The sequence below is a fragment of the Astatotilapia calliptera genome, chromosome 13, assembly GCF_900246225.1.
Source record: "Astatotilapia calliptera chromosome 13, fAstCal1.2, whole genome shotgun sequence".
NCBI classification, from domain to species: Eukaryota; Metazoa; Chordata; class Actinopteri; order Cichliformes; family Cichlidae; genus Astatotilapia; species Astatotilapia calliptera.
Window position 1 is genome coordinate 16531060 of NC_039314.1, and position 17887 is coordinate 16548946.

At 39.2% G+C, this 17887-nt stretch overlaps 3 protein-coding genes across 3 annotated transcripts; 2 read left to right on the top strand and 1 right to left on the bottom strand.

Annotated features, from left to right (window-relative positions):
- Nucleotides 1-3031: 3031 nt before the first annotated feature.
- comtd1 (catechol-O-methyltransferase domain containing 1) lies at nt 3032-6468 on the top strand. The gene is made up of 7 exons (XM_026191206.1): nt 3032-3157; nt 3244-3362; nt 4740-4845; nt 5421-5539; nt 5845-5899; nt 5991-6124; nt 6240-6468. Exons 1-7 carry the CDS (start codon nt 3103-3105, stop codon nt 6390-6392), a joined length of 741 nt encoding a protein of 246 aa, XP_026046991.1. The 5' UTR covers nt 3032-3102; the 3' UTR covers nt 6393-6468.
- A 2009-nt stretch (nt 6469-8477) lies between these two features.
- On the top strand, nt 8478-11855 carry LOC113034793 (alpha-internexin). Its single transcript, XM_026189826.1, has 3 exons — nt 8478-9613; nt 9695-9819; nt 10226-11855. Exons 1-3 carry the CDS (start codon nt 8690-8692, stop codon nt 11445-11447), a joined length of 2271 nt encoding a protein of 756 aa, XP_026045611.1. The 5' UTR covers nt 8478-8689; the 3' UTR covers nt 11448-11855.
- A 1080-nt stretch (nt 11856-12935) lies between these two features.
- Nucleotides 12936-17862, bottom strand: vdac2 (voltage-dependent anion channel 2). The gene is made up of 9 exons (XM_026189834.1): nt 17808-17862; nt 16889-16960; nt 16743-16792; nt 16458-16610; nt 16227-16279; nt 15398-15625; nt 15041-15191; nt 14883-14940; nt 12936-13950 (listed from the first exon to the last, which is right to left on the bottom strand). The coding sequence occupies exons 2-9, from the start codon at nt 16953-16955 to the stop codon at nt 13859-13861; spliced, it is 852 nt and encodes a 283-aa protein (XP_026045619.1). The 5' UTR covers nt 16956-16960; nt 17808-17862; the 3' UTR covers nt 12936-13858.
- Nucleotides 17863-17887: the final 25 nt, after the last annotated feature.

Here is a 17887-nt window from a genome sequence, read left to right on the forward strand (position 1 = left end):
TCCTTGGAGAGACCTTGCATCCCACTCACATCCCCAAAATTCCTTTTTGAACATTCCTGGCTACTGTCTTCCCTGTTCCTGTTTTGAAGTTGTAAGACGAGACGATCTGAAAGCGTGTTTTCTGAACACGCTCCGTCGCACTTGCTCTATGAAACACTGCTCGTTAAACTTTACCTGCTTTACAGATAAGCTCAACAAAGATGCAAAACATTAAAAAGAATAAACTCCCTGCAAAGCTTGTAGGTTCAGTTTTTCTTTTTTCAAGTCCGTCTTAATGTAATAGTCCCAAATGACAAAATGAATGATATTTTTCTGCAGTCAGTTCTGCTGTGCTTTCTGAGCTACTGTGCATTCAGCGGTTCAATTCAAAGAATGAGTGGAGAACAAAAGGTGGAGCAGCAAACAGCAAGTAAACAATAAACACTGGACAGGTTGGCGAGGCCTGCAACCAAAGAAGAAAACATGCAGTTTCAAATCCAGAGGTACCTGCACAAAAGCACAAAAGCACACAGAACAAGAGAACATAAGAAAAAGCACAAACTGCATGAGTAAGAAGAGAAAAAGTTAATGGCATGCAATATTGACGTATACAGCAAATGTACTGGGAATTAAAGAGAGAAGAGTACATGAAAGGGCCATCAGCTCATCACTGGAGGTCTCCCGGGCACCTCTCCCTGTAGAAGCTTATGAAAGAGATGGTTCGCATTCAGCTTTAACTGCAAGCTTTATCAGAATAGTTTTAGGCCTATTCTATTGATAGGAAGGCAACAGCAACTCAAATAACCACTCATTACACCCAAAGTAACCAGAAGAGCATCTCTTGATGCACAGCATGTTAAAGCTTGAGGCAGATGGCCTACAGCAGCAGAAGACCACGTCATGTATTGTTTGGATTTTTTGTGACAAGGTTAAAATTTGCTCTTTTTGGACTTCTGGAGAGTCGTCATTGTGTATAGGTACTGCTCCGGATTGTAAAACTTCCCAGCAGCCTACATCAATAGCAGCATAGCAAAGGTATGGAGTCACTTGTCAAGATTGGTTCATTGAAATCTCTGCCAAGGATGCCAGGTATCTGTCATCATCCTAAAATTGGAGTATTTGGACAGGAGAGATCAGGAAAGTGGAGGTGTGAAAGTGACCCAGATGACTCTACAACTTGCTTGTATCCGCCACACAATTGTTGACTACTGTCAGTACCAACCTTTTATCAAATGTCCCAGAGGAAATATGCACATGCAACTCTGTCATTACTGTTACTGTTGCCTAAATAAGTCTTCGGTGTTTCTGATTGTAATTTGACAATATCATACTGAGCGTGTGGCCCTGTGTTGGCTATTTCCTCAGTGCTATATGTGAGCTCAGCCTTGACTGAACATGGGTTTGATGATTTGCTAGACTTTGCTTAGGTTCCAATTTCACCATTGATTTTTTTTTTTTTTTTTATAACTAGAGCATCCTCTCCTGGGCTTTGTCACTGTTACTGATGTGTGTGGGTTTTTTTTAACCTATAATGATCACTCTCTATGTAGCTGTGTAACTAAATTAGTAGTGATGTGTACACAGTACATGCTGAGGAGACAAAGACAGCTAATGTCAATTAATATCAATTATAATATCTATCTAAAATACACCAACATTAACAAATTTACAAATAACCCACTGGTAACATGAGAACAAGTGAGCCTGTGAAAGTAAAACTGCTAAACTCCTGAATGTACTTCACTTATGAGTCATTTTTAAAACGATAAAAGTGTTGATTCTGCTGTCCAAAGTTACATAAATAGGTTTTCGCCCTAACTTCATTCTTTATTTATTTCACCACTTTTTGACTTCTTGCCCCTGGGTTGCACATACTGGCTTGGTTTTGTTGGACAACTGCCCTTGAATAAACACTGCAGATGGTCTGGATGACCTCAGCTGAAATACTGTAGCCATAATTGCTGACTTGCTCAGCCACCCTTTAAACTGCACTTCTTCCATGATATCTTCCAAGATATAAAAATATTAGGACAGTAAAAGTGGAATTTCTGTGGTTCGATAAGGTTCAGCTCATGCATACCTTTCAACAAGGTTAGAATATAGATCAAGTTTCAGAGGAGCCACATTTTTTTCCCACATCACAATAACTTTAACATTTGGTCTTAACTTTCTCATTATTTTTGTTAATGTCTCTGTTGTGGTGCTCAACATACCCAAATGCCTGTCGGATTAAGCAGGGCAGTACCAGTACATGCATTCAGTACACTACAAACGAAAACAAAAAAGAAAGCCTCTTTAGCCAGCCTACCACTAGGAGGCAGCAATGCAGGCTAGAAAACAATAAGAAAATGCGCTTGAATCTCAATGAAGGATTATTAAGTGTCAGATCACATATCTTCCCAATAAACGGATATGAAATCTTAGAGATAGCTGTCAGAAATAAATGAAATGGCTGATTTTTGATGGCTATATGAAACTGAAAGTCGTGATTTTGATACCTTACATATATTACAGCTTTGCAAATCTGCATCTTGCTTGGGAATAAAGCCGTTTTGTTAAAGTGGCAAAACATAGGATGTTACTCTTCCTCTTACGGTGGCCGCTAGTTGTTTTTATTCAATTGTTTTAGCACATAAATTAACACAAGGGGATAAGGGGGAATTAAAGATTCAAGTTTCGAATAGTTGTTCGCATTGTTTATTACACAGTAATAAAGTGCAGATTAATAGATGGAAACTATAAATACAACAGTCTTTCTGTACTATTTTTAGAGGACTCGCTGTCAACCACGGGTAAATCTCAAAATCATTAAGAAAGATTTGTTAAATAACTAAATAAAATAAAGAAATAAATGCAAGTTATTAAAAAATATATTTAAAAGATAGTTGTCCATCTTATGCTTTGTTTTCTGAGTTTCATTCCATCGTGTGTTTTCCTAAATGCATCAACCTTGTGCTATCTTTTGCAATATCATTACAAATCAATACGTTGAGCGAAACCCTCTTAAAGGTTAACCAAAACAAATACAGGCTGGCACAAAAAGGCCTGACACAGTGAGAACTGGTAGATTCAAACAAAGAAGCTGCCCTGTGTTTCTTTACGAGAGCCCACAGCAGTAAGATAATGGCTGCAGAGATTAAAGTGCTTTTCTGTGTTGGACTCGCTCTCATACTAACAGGTATGCGATGACTTAAGTAAGGATGTGTGGTTGCAGTTTCTTGGATATCTCTGTTATCTCCATCTGTTTCATATTTTGTTGGTCAGGTGTGGGAAAATCTGCCTTTACTGGGAAAATCCATGGTATAGAGAATGTTGATCCCGTGCTTCAGTATGTAGCTAACAACTCACTGAGGGAGCACCCGGTCCTCACCAAACTCAGACTGGTAAGGTAACCAGACGAGCATAAAGACTGGATGATAACTTCATCACTAATTTCATGATGTTTCTACTGTAACATTTGCCACTTATCTTAGCAAGAAATACGTGACTTTTTTCAGTAAGATGAAACCAACCAAAACCTCTCTTGTTACCTTCACCGTGTTGTTTTTAAATTGCAGTTAATGCAATTTTGTTTCCAGAGTTTAAAAGCATAAATAGTAGATCAGGTGGTGACTCTAAATTTCCCATATGTGTGTTTGTGAATGTCTATGGCTGCCTGTCTCTTTACGACCTGTCCTGGTTTGGCCCGGCCTCTCACCCAGTGTCACCCTCGAGGATAAATAAATGGATATGGCAAATGGATTGATCAGGATTCTCTTGAACACCTTTCACTTAACATGCGCAGTCGTGCTTTGCCAGCATTAATTTACATGCTGAGGCCACCAGCAGGTTATTTAGGTCAGGTGTAGGGCGGGTGGTCATTTTATGCTCCAGGCTAAAAAACTAAAGATGATTGTGTCTTTGAAGTTGGGGCACCCAAACTTTAGGTCTCACTGCCATCTGATTCAACAACAGAATATTTTTTTAAAAGTACCTGCTTAGAATAAAATGTATTTCCTGCTTTAGTGTAGTTTCTGTTTGAGTCAACTTTTTATCTATTGATACTTATATTTAAACAAGGGCAATACAAGTGGAGGAAGACAAAGAAGATAATTAACACAGGATTGAAGCAGTAATAGCTTTGATCACTAGAGGGCAGCATAGTGCAACAAAACCTTACCAAACTGCATGCAACCTTAGTTTCATGCAGTTTAACAACACAATGAGCGTGTTGTCTATTATGTTAGTCAGACATTATATACAGACAGGTAACGCATGAAAGGAAAAGCTAAACCATTATATGTGTGGTAGTGTGCTGATGGAGCCTGGGTATACTATCTCAGAGACAAAGCCAACATGAAGCTGTCTGAAGTTACCACCTTTATCCAGTTATGAAACATTTCAGCCCTTATGGTATGCTCTCTTCCGCAATGATAATGCTCAAATTGATGTATGAAGATCTACTGAATGGCTTGTTTGAATGAACTGAAACATGCGCTATAGCCATCGGATATTTTTCAGTTATGTCACAGTTGTTCGGCTGGATTGACATCTGGTGTCTTTGGACAGTTGTGCTCGAAAGCACACTCTGCTGTTATCTTTTTTTTTTCTTTTTTTTTTTTTTAAACAGCAAATGAAGCAATATATTTAGGAAGAACTGACTTTCATCCTTCTAGTAAAGTTCCAAAAACTGATGATAAATGTCAAGTATTGAAACTTTATGTTTTTTCTTCTTCTGGTTAGTCACCTGGATATTAAATTGCTTTATATTTTCAATTCAGAGAACCCTTGAAGACCAGTGGAGTACAATGATGGTTGCCAGTGATCAAGCCCAACTGATGGCAAATCTCATTAGGCTGATTAATGCCACTAAAGCTATTGAAATCGGTGAGTGAGACCAAAAAGAAAAAGAAAGGCCATTTTAAAAGGCAACAAAAACTACTGTGGAATTAAACTATTTCATAATTATACCAATGCTGAATGTACTAATTAGTATCAAAGTGCTGATCCCATAATAATAATAATATTATTAATATTATTAATATAATAATAAAGACATTCTAAGTATTCTTCCAACTTATTATAATTTAATGCTTGCTTGATTTTTTTTGTCTGAAAATGATTTTTTTGTCTTGAACTTTGCTGTCCGATTTTTTTCAACCAGCTTAGTCGCACAACTAAATCACATCTTTTGACTAAATAAAGATTTACTTATTTTGATCATCTTGAATATAGTGATTTGTTTGGGGTTTTTCAGACTTTGTAAATTTAAATCAGTGACTGGGAATTTTAACCAGAGGAAATCAAATGTTACAAATTCAGTCTTTTTAAAAGGCAGCAAAGTTACATTTGACAGATATTGAACTGTTTGTAGATTCAGGTCCTCGATGGTGTATTATCTGTTATCCATGTTATGCTGAAGATCCAAGTCTAAAGTGATTCTCCTTCAAATTATTATGCAGGGATGTACACTGGGTACAATGCACTGAATATGGCTTTGGCCATGCCAGAAAGTGGACGTGTGGTTGCCTGTGAAATAGAAAGCACCTACATAGACATTGCCAAACCCTTTTTTAAAGAGGTAAGAACAGCACAAGACACTTGCACAACACCACAATGTGGCATTTTGCAAGTTAAGTAAAACTGATTGTTGCTTCTGTCAGAGCTAAATTGTGCAGAAGACAGCATGCTGTACATTCAGACTGTCAGTACATCTTCACAAAACACCGTGGTCTGGACAGTAAAAAGGTGTCTGTTCAGGAAAGTGTGTCACATTAGAAGGCACGGCTGAGCAGGAAAATCAATACCTTTTTTAGCTTTTGCAAACACTCACTTTAAAAATCCCTGCAGATTTTCTCAATTACTGCTATTTAACGTTTTCCATAGGCGGGAGTCGAAAACAAGATAGATGTTCGGCATCAAATCGCTATGAAGACACTGGGTAAACACTTTCATAAATCTGTGTCTGTTTCTTTCTTTAAAAACAAGCAATTAAACCATAAATACATATATTTATATCTCTGTTTCACCAGATGAACTGATAGCAGCTGGAGAAGCTGGGACATTTGACTTTGTGTTCATCGATGCTGATAAATTTAACTATGACAGATACTATGAAAAGTCTCTAGAGCTGATACGAAAAGGGGGCATTATTGCAATTGACAATGTAAGTCCACTTCACAGAAGCACAATTAAACTCTGTTAGGGAAGTCATGCTGCAGTGTTGACAATGGGGAGGTGTGCAGCATGTTTTTACAGCTCTGTTGTTGTTGTATTTGAAGGTGCTGTGGAATGGAAAGGTTGTGAATCCTGCTCCCAGTGACTTGACCTCACAAGGTCTAGATGCGCTCAATAAGAAGCTACACAAGGACCAGAGGATTGAACTGAGCATGCTCACTGTGGGGGATGGTCTGACTATTGCTATTAAACGCTAACATCTCTAGTTATAGGTCAGACATATTTTTTCAGTGCATCAGTTCTGATATCAAATAAAAGCACATAAATTCTTTATATTGAGTCTTTTGTTGGTGTATTTAACATCAAATTGAGTGTTATATTTTTTCAGTCTTTACTGTCTCCATGTGTTTTATAAGATAAAATGCCCACGTTATGGTGCTGACATTTCAACATTAATTTCCAGTGGAAAGACGAAAACTACGTCATTGATAATTGTTTTGTGCTTTTAGTTGCATAAGTTTTTTGTTTTTTTTAAATTTGACTATACAGAGTAGAGTGCACTGGTATCAAGTATTGCAATTTTGCCTTTGTATAGCACCACATTGGATTTCAAAAGCAGCAATCATCACGTGATTGAAGTGCAGAGATAGGAAACTAGGTGAGAATAGGTCTGCAATTGATTCCATTTTCATGGAATGATGTCTCATTGCAGTCTGATATGCAGCTGGTGAAAGTGAAGCAGAAAAAAGGGAACAGAGCTCAATCAGAGTTCAGTCAGCAATCAGAACATTTAAGTTTCCAGAACAACACTTTGGTGTGTTCTTCTAAAGAATGCATAGACTGGTGAGCAAAAGGTCAGAGGTAACCAGATTCTGTTGACATATGAAACTGAGATCAACATTTACTGAAGCAATGCAGAACAGGGAGAAGGAAAAAAAATGGCTCATAAATAAAACCTCATCATCTGGGGCTTAGTCGGGTATCACTACCAACAGCTGAACATGACCGCAGAGCTTACTATGGCAATAACCTCATAGTGAAGTTCACAGGTGACACAGCAGTGTTGGTGCTCGTCATCACCACAGGCAGAAGGTAGACAGACTTGGGCTGTGGTGTAAGGAGAACAACCTAATTTTAAACATCAACTAAACTAAGGGATGATTGCTAAATTCGAGAGATATTAAACTATCTCTACATCAGTGGGGCGGTTATGGAGTTTCCAGCTTCAAATACCTGGGAATACACCTCAACAACACCCTTACCTGGCGTGAACACAACATCATCGACTGCTGTATTTCTTGAGGAAGCCCTAGGCAGTGGGGCTGAACTCCAACACCCTCAGTTCCTGCTACAGGTGTGTTGTGGAGAACACACTGACTGCCTGCATCTCTGTGTGGAACTGCAGCTGCACTGTGGCAGAGAAGCAGGCACTGCGCAGCATCAAGTCGAGGTCCACCAGGGTGATGAACAGCTTTTGTTCCCAGATGCTGTGAGACTGCTGAACAGTACCCAACCGCCACGCCTCTGAATACACACAATTTGCATTCTGTATTTTTAATGGACTTAATAAACTTTTAATGGAATTAATAGGTCATTTATTCATTTAAAAGTGTTTTATTTATGTTAGTATTATTCTTTAATTACATTTATATATATATTTTTAGCTTGACATTACTTTTATTATATTTTAATTAGGTCGTTACTTATTCTAATCATTATGAGCACTGAGACCTCAGTAACTTCATCTCATCCTGTCTTATTTCTCCATGATGGATGACAATAAAGAACTTTGAACCTTGACCTGCATCACTGGCCTTTATTCATGATGTAACTGCTGACAGACGTCACAGGATGAATTCTGAAGCGTGCAAGACTTCACTTTCTCCTGAGATTCAGTCAAATGATGAAAACCAAATGGGATAGTGCTTCACAGTACAAATGGCTAATGACCCAAAACATACTGAGAAAGCAATCCAAGGGTGTTACCTGGCAAAGAAATGAAATGTTGTCGAATGGCTGAATTAGTTACCTGACCTCAGTGCAAACGAACATGTCTCTCACTCTTTGAAGACAAACAATCAGCAGCTGAAGGCAGCAGAAGGCAGCTGCTAAAGCCTCTCAAAAGATAAAACAGAATTTGAGGGTGGAGGGTAGGGAGAAAGGTACATGTAGTTATGTAGTTAATTGCTGGAAATATTAAAAATATTCCTAAAATTCATACTAATTAATTACGCCAATCTGAATCTGTCCAATTACTTTATGAAAATAGGAGAATAGGTACATACAACGACGCTGTACAGATTGTTATGATGTTGTTGTTGATGATGATGATGATGATGATGATGATGATGATGTTGATGATGTTGAATGGTCATGTTACCGGCGTCACATGCTTAAAATGTGGTGTAAGCGCTGATCAGGTATTAGCTGATGCTACACCCTCTCAGCACCGTGGACAGCTCCATTCTGCATACCTAGCATATGGCGACGGTTATAAAAACCCTCGTGGAGCCTCTCTTTACTGCACCTTTACAGCGCCGACACGATTCACAGCATGGATAACAGACTCTGCAACGCACACAGAATCGCAAAAGAGCTCGATTCACAACAAAAAGCTAGACATTTGCGACCGGATAGCGGTGTCGCCATCAGGGGGACGAACTGGACCAACCCGGTAAATGTACATGCAAAGTTTAATGACAAAGAAGTGATGCAGGGCTTGAATGATCGGCTGGCGGGATTCATAGAGAAGGTGCACCAGCTGGAACACAAGAACCACGAGCTGGAGAGAGAAATTGAAGAGATACGAGGCAAAGCAAAGCCCGCATCTTGTTTAGAGGAGGAGTATGGAGAAGAAGTCAGGAAGATGAGACAGCTGGTTCAGGAAATTGCACATCAGAAGCATCAGATTGATATTGAGCATCAGAATTTAGAGGAAGAGCTTTCCACCTTGAGACGGCAATGTGAACAAGAGGTTCGTAGCAGATCCGATACTGAGAGTAAAATCATGGTCCTGAAGAAGGACGTCAGCGACGCGTATCAGGCTAAACTACACCTGGACAAGAAAGCGCAGTCCCTCGTAGATGAAATCCACTTCCTGAAGAACAACCATGAGGCCCAGGTAGCAGAGATATTGGACCAAATCCAGGGAGCGCAAGTAACTGTGAAAGACCACGAATTTGGACACCCTGGCGTCACTGCGGCACTCCGAGACATCAGGGCACAGCTGGAAGGTCACAGCGCGTCCGACATTCAGCAGATAGGAGAAACTTTCCGATCTCAGATTGCAAGATTAACGGAGGCAGTTGACACCAAGAGAAAGGCTTTAAAAGCGAGCCAGCAAGAGATTCAGCAGTACAGGAAGAGCTTGCAGGCCAAAAACATCGAGTTGGATTGCGCTAAAGGTACCAGAGAAGCGTTGGAGAAGCAACTTCATGACGTCGAGGATCGCCACATGGAGGAAATTATTCACTATCAGGTAAAGTGGTTTTCATGTTATAATTAAGCCGTGCGCATTGTTTATATGCTCACTTAACAAATGTTATCTTTTCTGCCCTAGAACACAATCAAAGAACTTGAAAATGAGCTCATTAGTTGCAAATTCGACATGTCTGGTTATCTGCGGGAATATCAGGATCTGTTGAACGTGAAGATGGCTTTGGATGTGGAGATACTGTCTTACAGGTATTATTATCACGGTGGCTAACTTTTGTCTTCTATGGGAAAGAGATTATTTATGTACTCCATAGACTTTCACATAGATCCCACTTTTCAGACTCTTAGATTAAAGCAGCTCATAGTGCTTTGATCAGGCACTAAGAGCCCTGCATTTATCTAGACTGAAGCTAACTTCATTGTCCCGGGAAATCAATGACAGTGCAGTGCTGTGGAAATGATGTTACTGCAACAGTCAGTTGGTAATGTAATGAGAACAGTTCTTTTAAGGGTCTAGATGGAGAACATTACATTACAGTGTCTATGTCATGTATGAGGTCAGCCTTTGGTAAACTTTAGGTGAAATGTCAGGTGTTTGATGACATTTAAAAGACAACCAACACTTAACATAAGATTTGTCTTTCTTGTCCTGCAGGAAACTTCTCTGTGGTGAGGAGGCTCGGCTGTCCACAGAGTCAGACACACACATCTCTTTGCCCTATATCTACCATCAGTCCCCTATTTACACGCTTCCTTGCCATAACCGACCGGGAGGCCCACGCAGGCGAGCAGAGCCCCACTACAAGTTTGTAGAGGAAATCATAACAGAGACCACCAGGGAAATTGAGATGTCAGAATTTGAGGATACAGGCTCAGAAGAGGGAAATAATGAGCAGGGATGTTCCAAAAGTGAGAGAGGGAGCGGTAAGAAAGAGAATGATAGCAACGATACGAGAGAGAGAGAAGGTGACCAGATATCTGACAGTCAGCAGAATCAAGTATCAGTGGTAAATGAAGAGAATGGACGTGATGGTGGGGGTAAAGAGAGTCCTGATCAGGATGAAGGTAGTGAAAAGGGTTATAAAAATAAAGAAGGGTCACAGGAGACTGAAGTGGCTGAGAATGACGAAGAGAACAGCATAGATAAAGTTGCACAAAAGGAAGATTTATTGGGTGAAAGCTTTGTTGTTGAAGAGCTTGAGCATCAAGAAAAAGCTGAAAGCACAGAAAAGGTGGATATGACAACAGTTACAGTGGAAAAGGCTCAGACAGAGCTTTCTGTTAAACTTCATGATAAACTCCAAGTTAATACTGAGAACAAATCTGAGGCATGTGATCAAGGACATGGTGAGCAAATAAGTTTGACCTCAGCTCTTGCAAATAAGTCTGTTGGCGAAATCTCTGTTCATGAGTCTGAACAATCAGAAAAAACTCAAGAGCTAGGCAACGCTATTCAGGTTCAGGATAAGGTTAATCTTAATTCTGAAACAGATGAGAAGGCCACAGGTTTGACTGCTCAATCAAATTCACATACAGCACTTGTGAATGAGAGAAAGGAACATGCTGATACAGAGCCAAAGGAAAGCAGCAAATCTGATGCTGCAGCTGAGCACAAAGTAGCAAAAAGCATTCAAGATACAAGTAATGATAGCAATAAAGACCAAGAGAAAGAATCATCTCTTACATCTAATGTAAAAAGTCTTCCTAAAGTGGAAAGTCTACAAGCAAATGCTGGGGATAGAATTCAAACGGTTCAATCTGCAGTGCCAAAGGAAAAAACAACCTTAACTGCAGAAATCAATGAGTTTCATCAGGGGGCAGCAGACAGAAACCAAGCACAGCAACCAAAGGGGTCTGATGACTCCGATCGTAAATGATCCGGAAGGTGGACAGTGTAAAGTCAGAGAAACACAAGGGCAATAAAACCAAAACAGGGTTATGGAAGATGTGAAGAATGCTTCCATTTAATGAGACAGCAGTTTAAACAGGCAAATATCAGGCAAACAAAAAGAGAATGGCTTATCTAATTCAAGCATGAAGCAGAGTCAAGCAAAGAGAACAAATCTCAAGGCTGCAACTTCTTTTCCAACACAGAGAACACAATTTCTCTAATGTTTGCTGGAGTCTTGCCTCTGAACCTTAAATCAGCTTGTGATGTATCAAAAAAATCCCTTTGAATCACGACAAAACATGTATGAATGTAAAATGAAAGCTGCCTTTAATTGTTTTTTGTCCATCATTATCTGCTTTGGTATGTGCTGACAAATAAATGTGAGATTAAAAGATCCTGATTCTTACTGTGAATGGAGCTGTTATATTTATGAAACAGCTAGCTCGTAACATACATACTGTTTACACTGATACTGTGATGCTCTAAACATATTAAACGCTTCTAATAAAGCTACTTCACTTACTTTGATTTTGAATGCATAAATGTGACATTCCTTTTAAGCCTATACCTAAAGAATTAAACCTGCTAGTACAATTAGGAGACATATCACATGAAATCAGCTGTATTTTCATTTCAAAACCTTTCTTTTTAAATGATTAAAAATAAGTTTGTATTTATTTTTTGCATTTTACACAAAATCCCAACTTTTTTGGAAAGGAAAGGAGTTGTAGGCTTCCATGAGGATTGATTCTCTCATGTCGTGCTGTTGCTTGTTCGTTAGTTTATTGATTGTTCAACGGCGTCCACTCTGTGCTCAACATCTGTTTTTGATATTTTATACCATATCATTCTCTACTGGACTTGATATTTCCAGAACTTTCCCCCCGTTTCCGTCTACTAAATATATCAGATGAATGTGGGTTTGACAGTAAAATCATCTATCATCCGTCCCAAAATATCACTTAAAAGACTCTGAATAACTAAGCAACACACATACACACACAAAAAAAGCCCTCAAGTGGCATGCTAGCTCCAACTTCAATCACCTTCGCAAGACTTGAAGCAGTTGATGGTCCTCATTAAATCTGACAACCTTAGATGGCTGAAGGGTGAATGGCATAAAGTGCTTTAATTTTGGTGTTCAAAGCACACAGAAGACTCAAGGAAGTTGAGACTGCTGTCTGTGCTGCAAAAACGCTGACAGTCTGATTACAGAATTACTAAATTACCTTTCTTGCAATATATTTGAACTATTTTTTCCTGCTCTGTCAGAACAACTTTAATTTGACAGAGGCTTAACAGTTTAAGTTTCTTAAAATATTTTGCCTCATTTAAGAGGTATTCACAAGTCAGATAAGCAAGCAAATTTGACTGAGCTAAGAGACCCTGATCCTCTTTCAAAGTTTAATATTAACCAGTTAATAAATATGGTATGGTTAGTGGTAATCTACCATCGAATACTAGAGTACGTTTGTGGAGTTCAAAGACTTTATTGAAAATTAATACACACACACAGAAGGACCTTCCAGTGGGCTCTTTGCTCTGAGTAGGGAAGCACTTTTGAGGGTGTACACGTGCAACTTCAAGTGAGAACTCTTGTTCTAGAGATTGACAGTTTGGCATTACTAAGAACATCAATGATGCGTCTCCCAGATCTGTTAGTACAGAAACAAAAGCTTGTTCCCGTTTGTTTGGCCTTGTACACAGGTGTCTTTCAAACTTGCAGTTCCAACTTTAAGCAACCCCCCAAACTATCAAGTTTTAGGGAAGGTAACATGTGCAGCTTTAACAGAACATGAAAAACTGCAATGGACAAAGCAAAACAAAACATCACAGGGATTTATTTTGTCCTTGTGTGCATCGACAGGTAGGTTTCGACCACATTTAAATATTAGCAGAAAAAAAAAAAAAAAGTAGTGTACTAGTGTACTTAACAAGGTTGCAAATAACTGGATGACAAAGGAATATCAGATGGTCATGAGTGTGAATTCAGAGCAAGTATGACAATGCTCCCCAAAGATCAATGTATTGATGTTTACACATTAAAAAAAAATAAAGAGGAGTGTCTTGGATTATCACAATAAAGCCACACAGAATTGATGACAAAGTGATTGTATTTATCGGATTATTATGGCAGTGCTGGACAGGAACAATGACATGATTTATAAATATTATGCCAAGAACTGTCTCTTGAACAGATGTGACTACAAAGTAAAAAGCAACAAAAGATAAAATGTACCACTGACAGAAGCACCAACTTGAAGTGGTACTCAAGAGTTTGTTGCAGTAGCCTTTGAACCATTCTCTCCAAGATATCCCCTTGCTGGCTTGAGTTGGACATGACATTTAAGGCCAGGTTCTTCTGATATTCCCTAGTCCTTCCAGTATGAGGAAAGCTTAGGCTTCCAATTCCAAGCCAAGACCCAGCTTGTGGCCTCCTGCGTTGATGTTCTTTCCGTCGACCATACCAGAAAGGGTGAGTTTCACACCTGCACACAAGATGAACTCACATTAACCGTTACAACATTCCTTGCTTAAATCACATTCTGATACTTGTGAGAAAAACGTAGGCGGTTAAGTGTTTCTATAAATGTCTCTGTTATAGGTCAGTTTAGGGCTGTGCGATATGACCAAAATCTCATATCCCGATATAAGAATTCTATCGTCCTGATAACGATATAAATCACAAAAATGTAACATTTTCTGTAAATTCTGTGAATCTCGGGCAGCTCGACTTGTGGGAAGTGTTTCCAGCTGCGCGTCATGTAGCTGGAGTCGAGTGTTTTAACAGATGCATGAAACTATACATTTTTAGACATAAGTTGTAACAGCCGCTGTTTTCTTTGTGAGTATTTATTACACGGCGTGCTGCGGGGAAAAGCCTGTTCTAACGTTTGAGTCTAAGGTTTATTTTTTAGCACCTGGCGGCTCTCTTTTTACTTCTCTTTTAACAGGATCTTGAGCTTTATTGTGAAAGGTTTATGTGGAACATAAACAAGCGGACACGCGATGGCGTTACCGTCGTTGTTGCTAACGACGACGCATAAAAACAGGCGCTTGTCCGTCCGTAGTGTGGTTATATTAAATATAAGAGAAAGAGAGAACTTTAAGAAATTAATATAGCCACTACAGTGACCATCAAAACAATGAAAAAATATTACCGTAAACTGTTTATTTTGCGACACCACGAAACAAACGATAGCGTAAAATGAAACGATAGACGTTTTTAGATCCTCATCAGATATATATATCGTTATATCGAACAGCCCTAGGTCAGTTCATTTATTTATATATAGATCAACAAGTCTAAACTTCTGTGTGGAACAGCGTTAGATTAAAGGATACAAGATTAATACGTGTCGTAAGAATAGATGTTAATTAACTTTTCAGCAGTTGATGAACCTGTAGAAAAGCAACTCACCTGGTCTAAGGGTTTGGGTGTACCCAACACCAACAAGACTATTGTTGTTCACTTTAGCCTAAAGGGTGGGGGAGGGAAAAAAAGTATTTAAGAGTCAGTGTAAGACAATCACTTTTCCTTTTCCACGTTATTCTGAAACCCTGTGCTCAACTACTTACACTGATGGAGGCATCGTTGTCCAGCTGGTATTTGGCTGCAATACCAAAGCGTGTGCTGTTGCTGCCAGCAGTCCATGCCAGGTTGACTGCAGTCTCCAGATTGTCGCTCACCTTCTGGTAGATGGAGCCACCAAACTCAGCACCGTCATTGCTTTAAAGATCATAACACAGATTTTAGGCAACAAGAATCCAAATATGGGATTTCTTAAGAAAGTGTCAATTGACTATAACTCATATGCTTCCAATTTCTCAGAGTTAGGCAGCGGTTTTGGAACTATTTTGAAATTATTTATTATAAATTTGGGGAAAACATTTTAAAATTAAAATCCAAATGAGTAAAACATGATCTCTACTTACACATTGGTATGCAGTTGGAAGTCTCCAGTCTTGTAGCCAATGGCAAAGTTGTTGCGCGCCATTTTTGATTTGGCGGTGTCAAAGCTCATCTGGTAACCAGCGAGCCATCCCTCGTATCCAATGACAGCAGCTCCGTGGATGGTGGGGCCAGCAAAGTCAAAGTCAACATCGCAGCCCAAGTTGACGTACTCACGCTTGTAGGCAGCCTTAACTTTGCCGCTCTTCTTGCTGTTGATGAGAAAAAAAGTCCGTTTTCTAAAACTCAAATAAAAACTTTTAAATCAAGTCCAGCTGAGAGGTTACATTTCTCATAGTATAATAATAAAAACCCATTTGTCTCAGCAGTGGTGTTTAGTTTTAGCATGACACTGTAGCTGTAAACATGCCATCTCCATGTAGCCACGTAACTCCACCCTCACTATGAAAGATGACACGCTTCCTCTGGGCCATGTTCCCTTTCCTCATGTGATTTATATACTCCAGAAAGAAAGCTTACTTGTTGTTGCCTCACCATATGAGCAGCATAGTAAAGTCCAACATATTTCTTCTAATGAAGTTCAACTAACTGCTAAAGCACATTTAAGTAAAAAGTAAAGTAAAAATAACTAAATAGGAATGACTGAGAGCCAGTCTCTGTAATGGCTTTTTAAAAAGACTACCTCCATACTCTGATTAAGGTCACATGGCCAGCAACAACAACTCTCAGAAGGACATGGAGCAAAGATCTGGCTCCTATAATTACTAGTCTAAAGAAACGATGGTCATAACAAGATTCATTCATTAAGATTTCAATAAGAAATCACAGAAATTTTCATTTGATTCATCTTACCCAGTGTTTGGTGAGAAGGTTGTGTCAAAAGTCAACTTCAGTCCTTTGGCAATCTGTAAGAAACAATAATAAATCACTAATGAATGCTGTGTGGTCATCTTTAGAGTGTGTGTGTATGTGTGTATATATATAGCGCTATATAAATACAGGCCATTTACCATATATATATATATATATATATGCTTTTCTGTGACATGTTGTTAAATAACAGCAAACGAATACATTCCTAACCTGATCTTCAACGGTGATTTCTGTTCCCAAGGTGTTGTCGGTATTCCACTTCTCAGTGAAGGTCAGGCCATATTCTGACCGCTTGTATTTAGTTTCCAGACTTCCCACGACTTTGCTGGTATCAGTGTTGGAGGAACCAGATGTTTTGAATTCCTGTAAGAGGCAATTTTAGAAAAAATGCCAACAACAAGCATAAGGACAAATTGCTTTGGCATCAAATTACCATAAGGCTGCGCTCTTATTGCAGTTTTTGCCTCACAAAAAAAATGACGAAAGAAATCTTACCACTCCGCTGGCTGACTTTGTCTTGACATCTAGCTTCACCTGGCCAAATCCTTAAGGAAAGACACATTGATTTTTTTTTTCAAATTATTTTAAAGCTTTCCTACAATTTTAACACATTGGCCAAACCTTCAAAAATCAAATCATACCATAGCCTTTGTTGAAGATGTCCTTGGCAGACTTGCCCAGGTCAGCATATGAAGGAGGCACAGCCATTGTATCTGTGAACAGAATTAACATACTGTGGTACAATTATCTTAATTTTTAATAAAAGAAGCTCCTTTCTGCTTGCTTTTTCACAAGTGGTCACAGTGGGTAGCTGTACTTGTGTCTGTTCATGATGTGAATGGAAACTGCACATGAATATAATAGGTAGACGTTGCTTTCACATTTTATCCCATCGAAGTGTGAAATACTGTCAGAGTCTGGAGGACATCTTCAGCATAATAATCTACTCTTTCTAAAGTTTTGACATCTGTAATGAAAACTAAGCCTTGCATTGAGGAGTTATAACCATTTCACCATCCCGCTGATGACCTGATGAGCAATGTACACTGCAGCAAAGTCAAACTTGTACTACTGTACTCGTCAGAATACAGTCTACAACTCTATGGTGAAAGCAGCCTATCTGGCTGATAAGAGGCAGCGGGCCTGGCTCTAATTAAACTACGCCTCCGCATTAACTGACAGTCACAGCTAGGCGTGGCGAGGTACATGCCTGTTCCTATTAGGGAGAGGTGTTACTTAAAATGATCGTTCGCTCAAGGAGTCCTCTAGTAGCATGGATAACCAACCAGTCTACGTAGTGGATAACCAAAGCATAGCTAATGTTAAAGTTGTGAATGTTTTCCTAAAGTGCTTTTAAGCCACACATCTTACATTTTAGCAGCATTAAGCGCATAACAGCAAAACTGGCCAGTATTCCACGCGACATGTGTCAGGCGCAGCTAAAGCTAGCAGCTAACTTTGCTAGCCTGGAGAGTGCCGGTGTGTCAAGCGCTTCACAACTGATTAATCCGTGCTGTGAAGAAGAATAACATCGTAAGCCTAAATTAAGGAGTCTCTTACCAGTGGAAGATGATGCTAGCGGCGTAGGAAAGTGGCTTTTATTACAAATATTCCTCACAACGCAAAACCGAGGAAGGCGT

Excerpts from the sequence above, each read along its gene's own strand:
- LOC113034793 (XM_026189826.1), top strand. The coding sequence starts at position 8,690 with ATGGATAACAGACTCTGCAACGCACACAGAATCGCAAAAGAGCTCGAT. Across the intron at positions 9,614-9,694 it reads AGGAAATTATTCACTATCAG|AACACAATCAAAGAACTTGA; the intron begins GTAAAGTGGTTT and ends TTTCTGCCCTAG. Across the intron at positions 9,820-10,225 it reads GTGGAGATACTGTCTTACAG|GAAACTTCTCTGTGGTGAGG; the intron begins GTATTATTATCA and ends CTTGTCCTGCAG.
- comtd1 (XM_026191206.1), top strand. The coding sequence starts at position 3,103 with ATGGCTGCAGAGATTAAAGTGCTTTTCTGTGTTGGACTCGCTCTCATA. Across the intron at positions 3,158-3,243 it reads ACTCGCTCTCATACTAACAG|GTGTGGGAAAATCTGCCTTT; the intron begins GTATGCGATGAC and ends TTTGTTGGTCAG. Across the intron at positions 4,846-5,420 it reads CACTAAAGCTATTGAAATCG|GGATGTACACTGGGTACAAT; the intron begins GTGAGTGAGACC and ends ATTATTATGCAG.
- vdac2 (XM_026189834.1), bottom strand. The coding sequence starts at position 16,955 with ATGGCTGTGCCTCCTTCATATGCTGACCTGGGCAAGTCTGCCAAGGAC. Across the intron at positions 16,611-16,742 it reads CAAAGTCAGCCAGCGGAGTG|GAATTCAAAACATCTGGTTC; the intron begins GTAAGATTTCTT and ends TGCCTCTTACAG. Across the intron at positions 15,192-15,397 it reads TTCCAACTGCATACCAATGT|CAATGACGGTGCTGAGTTTG; the intron begins GTAAGTAGAGAT and ends TGATCTTTAAAG.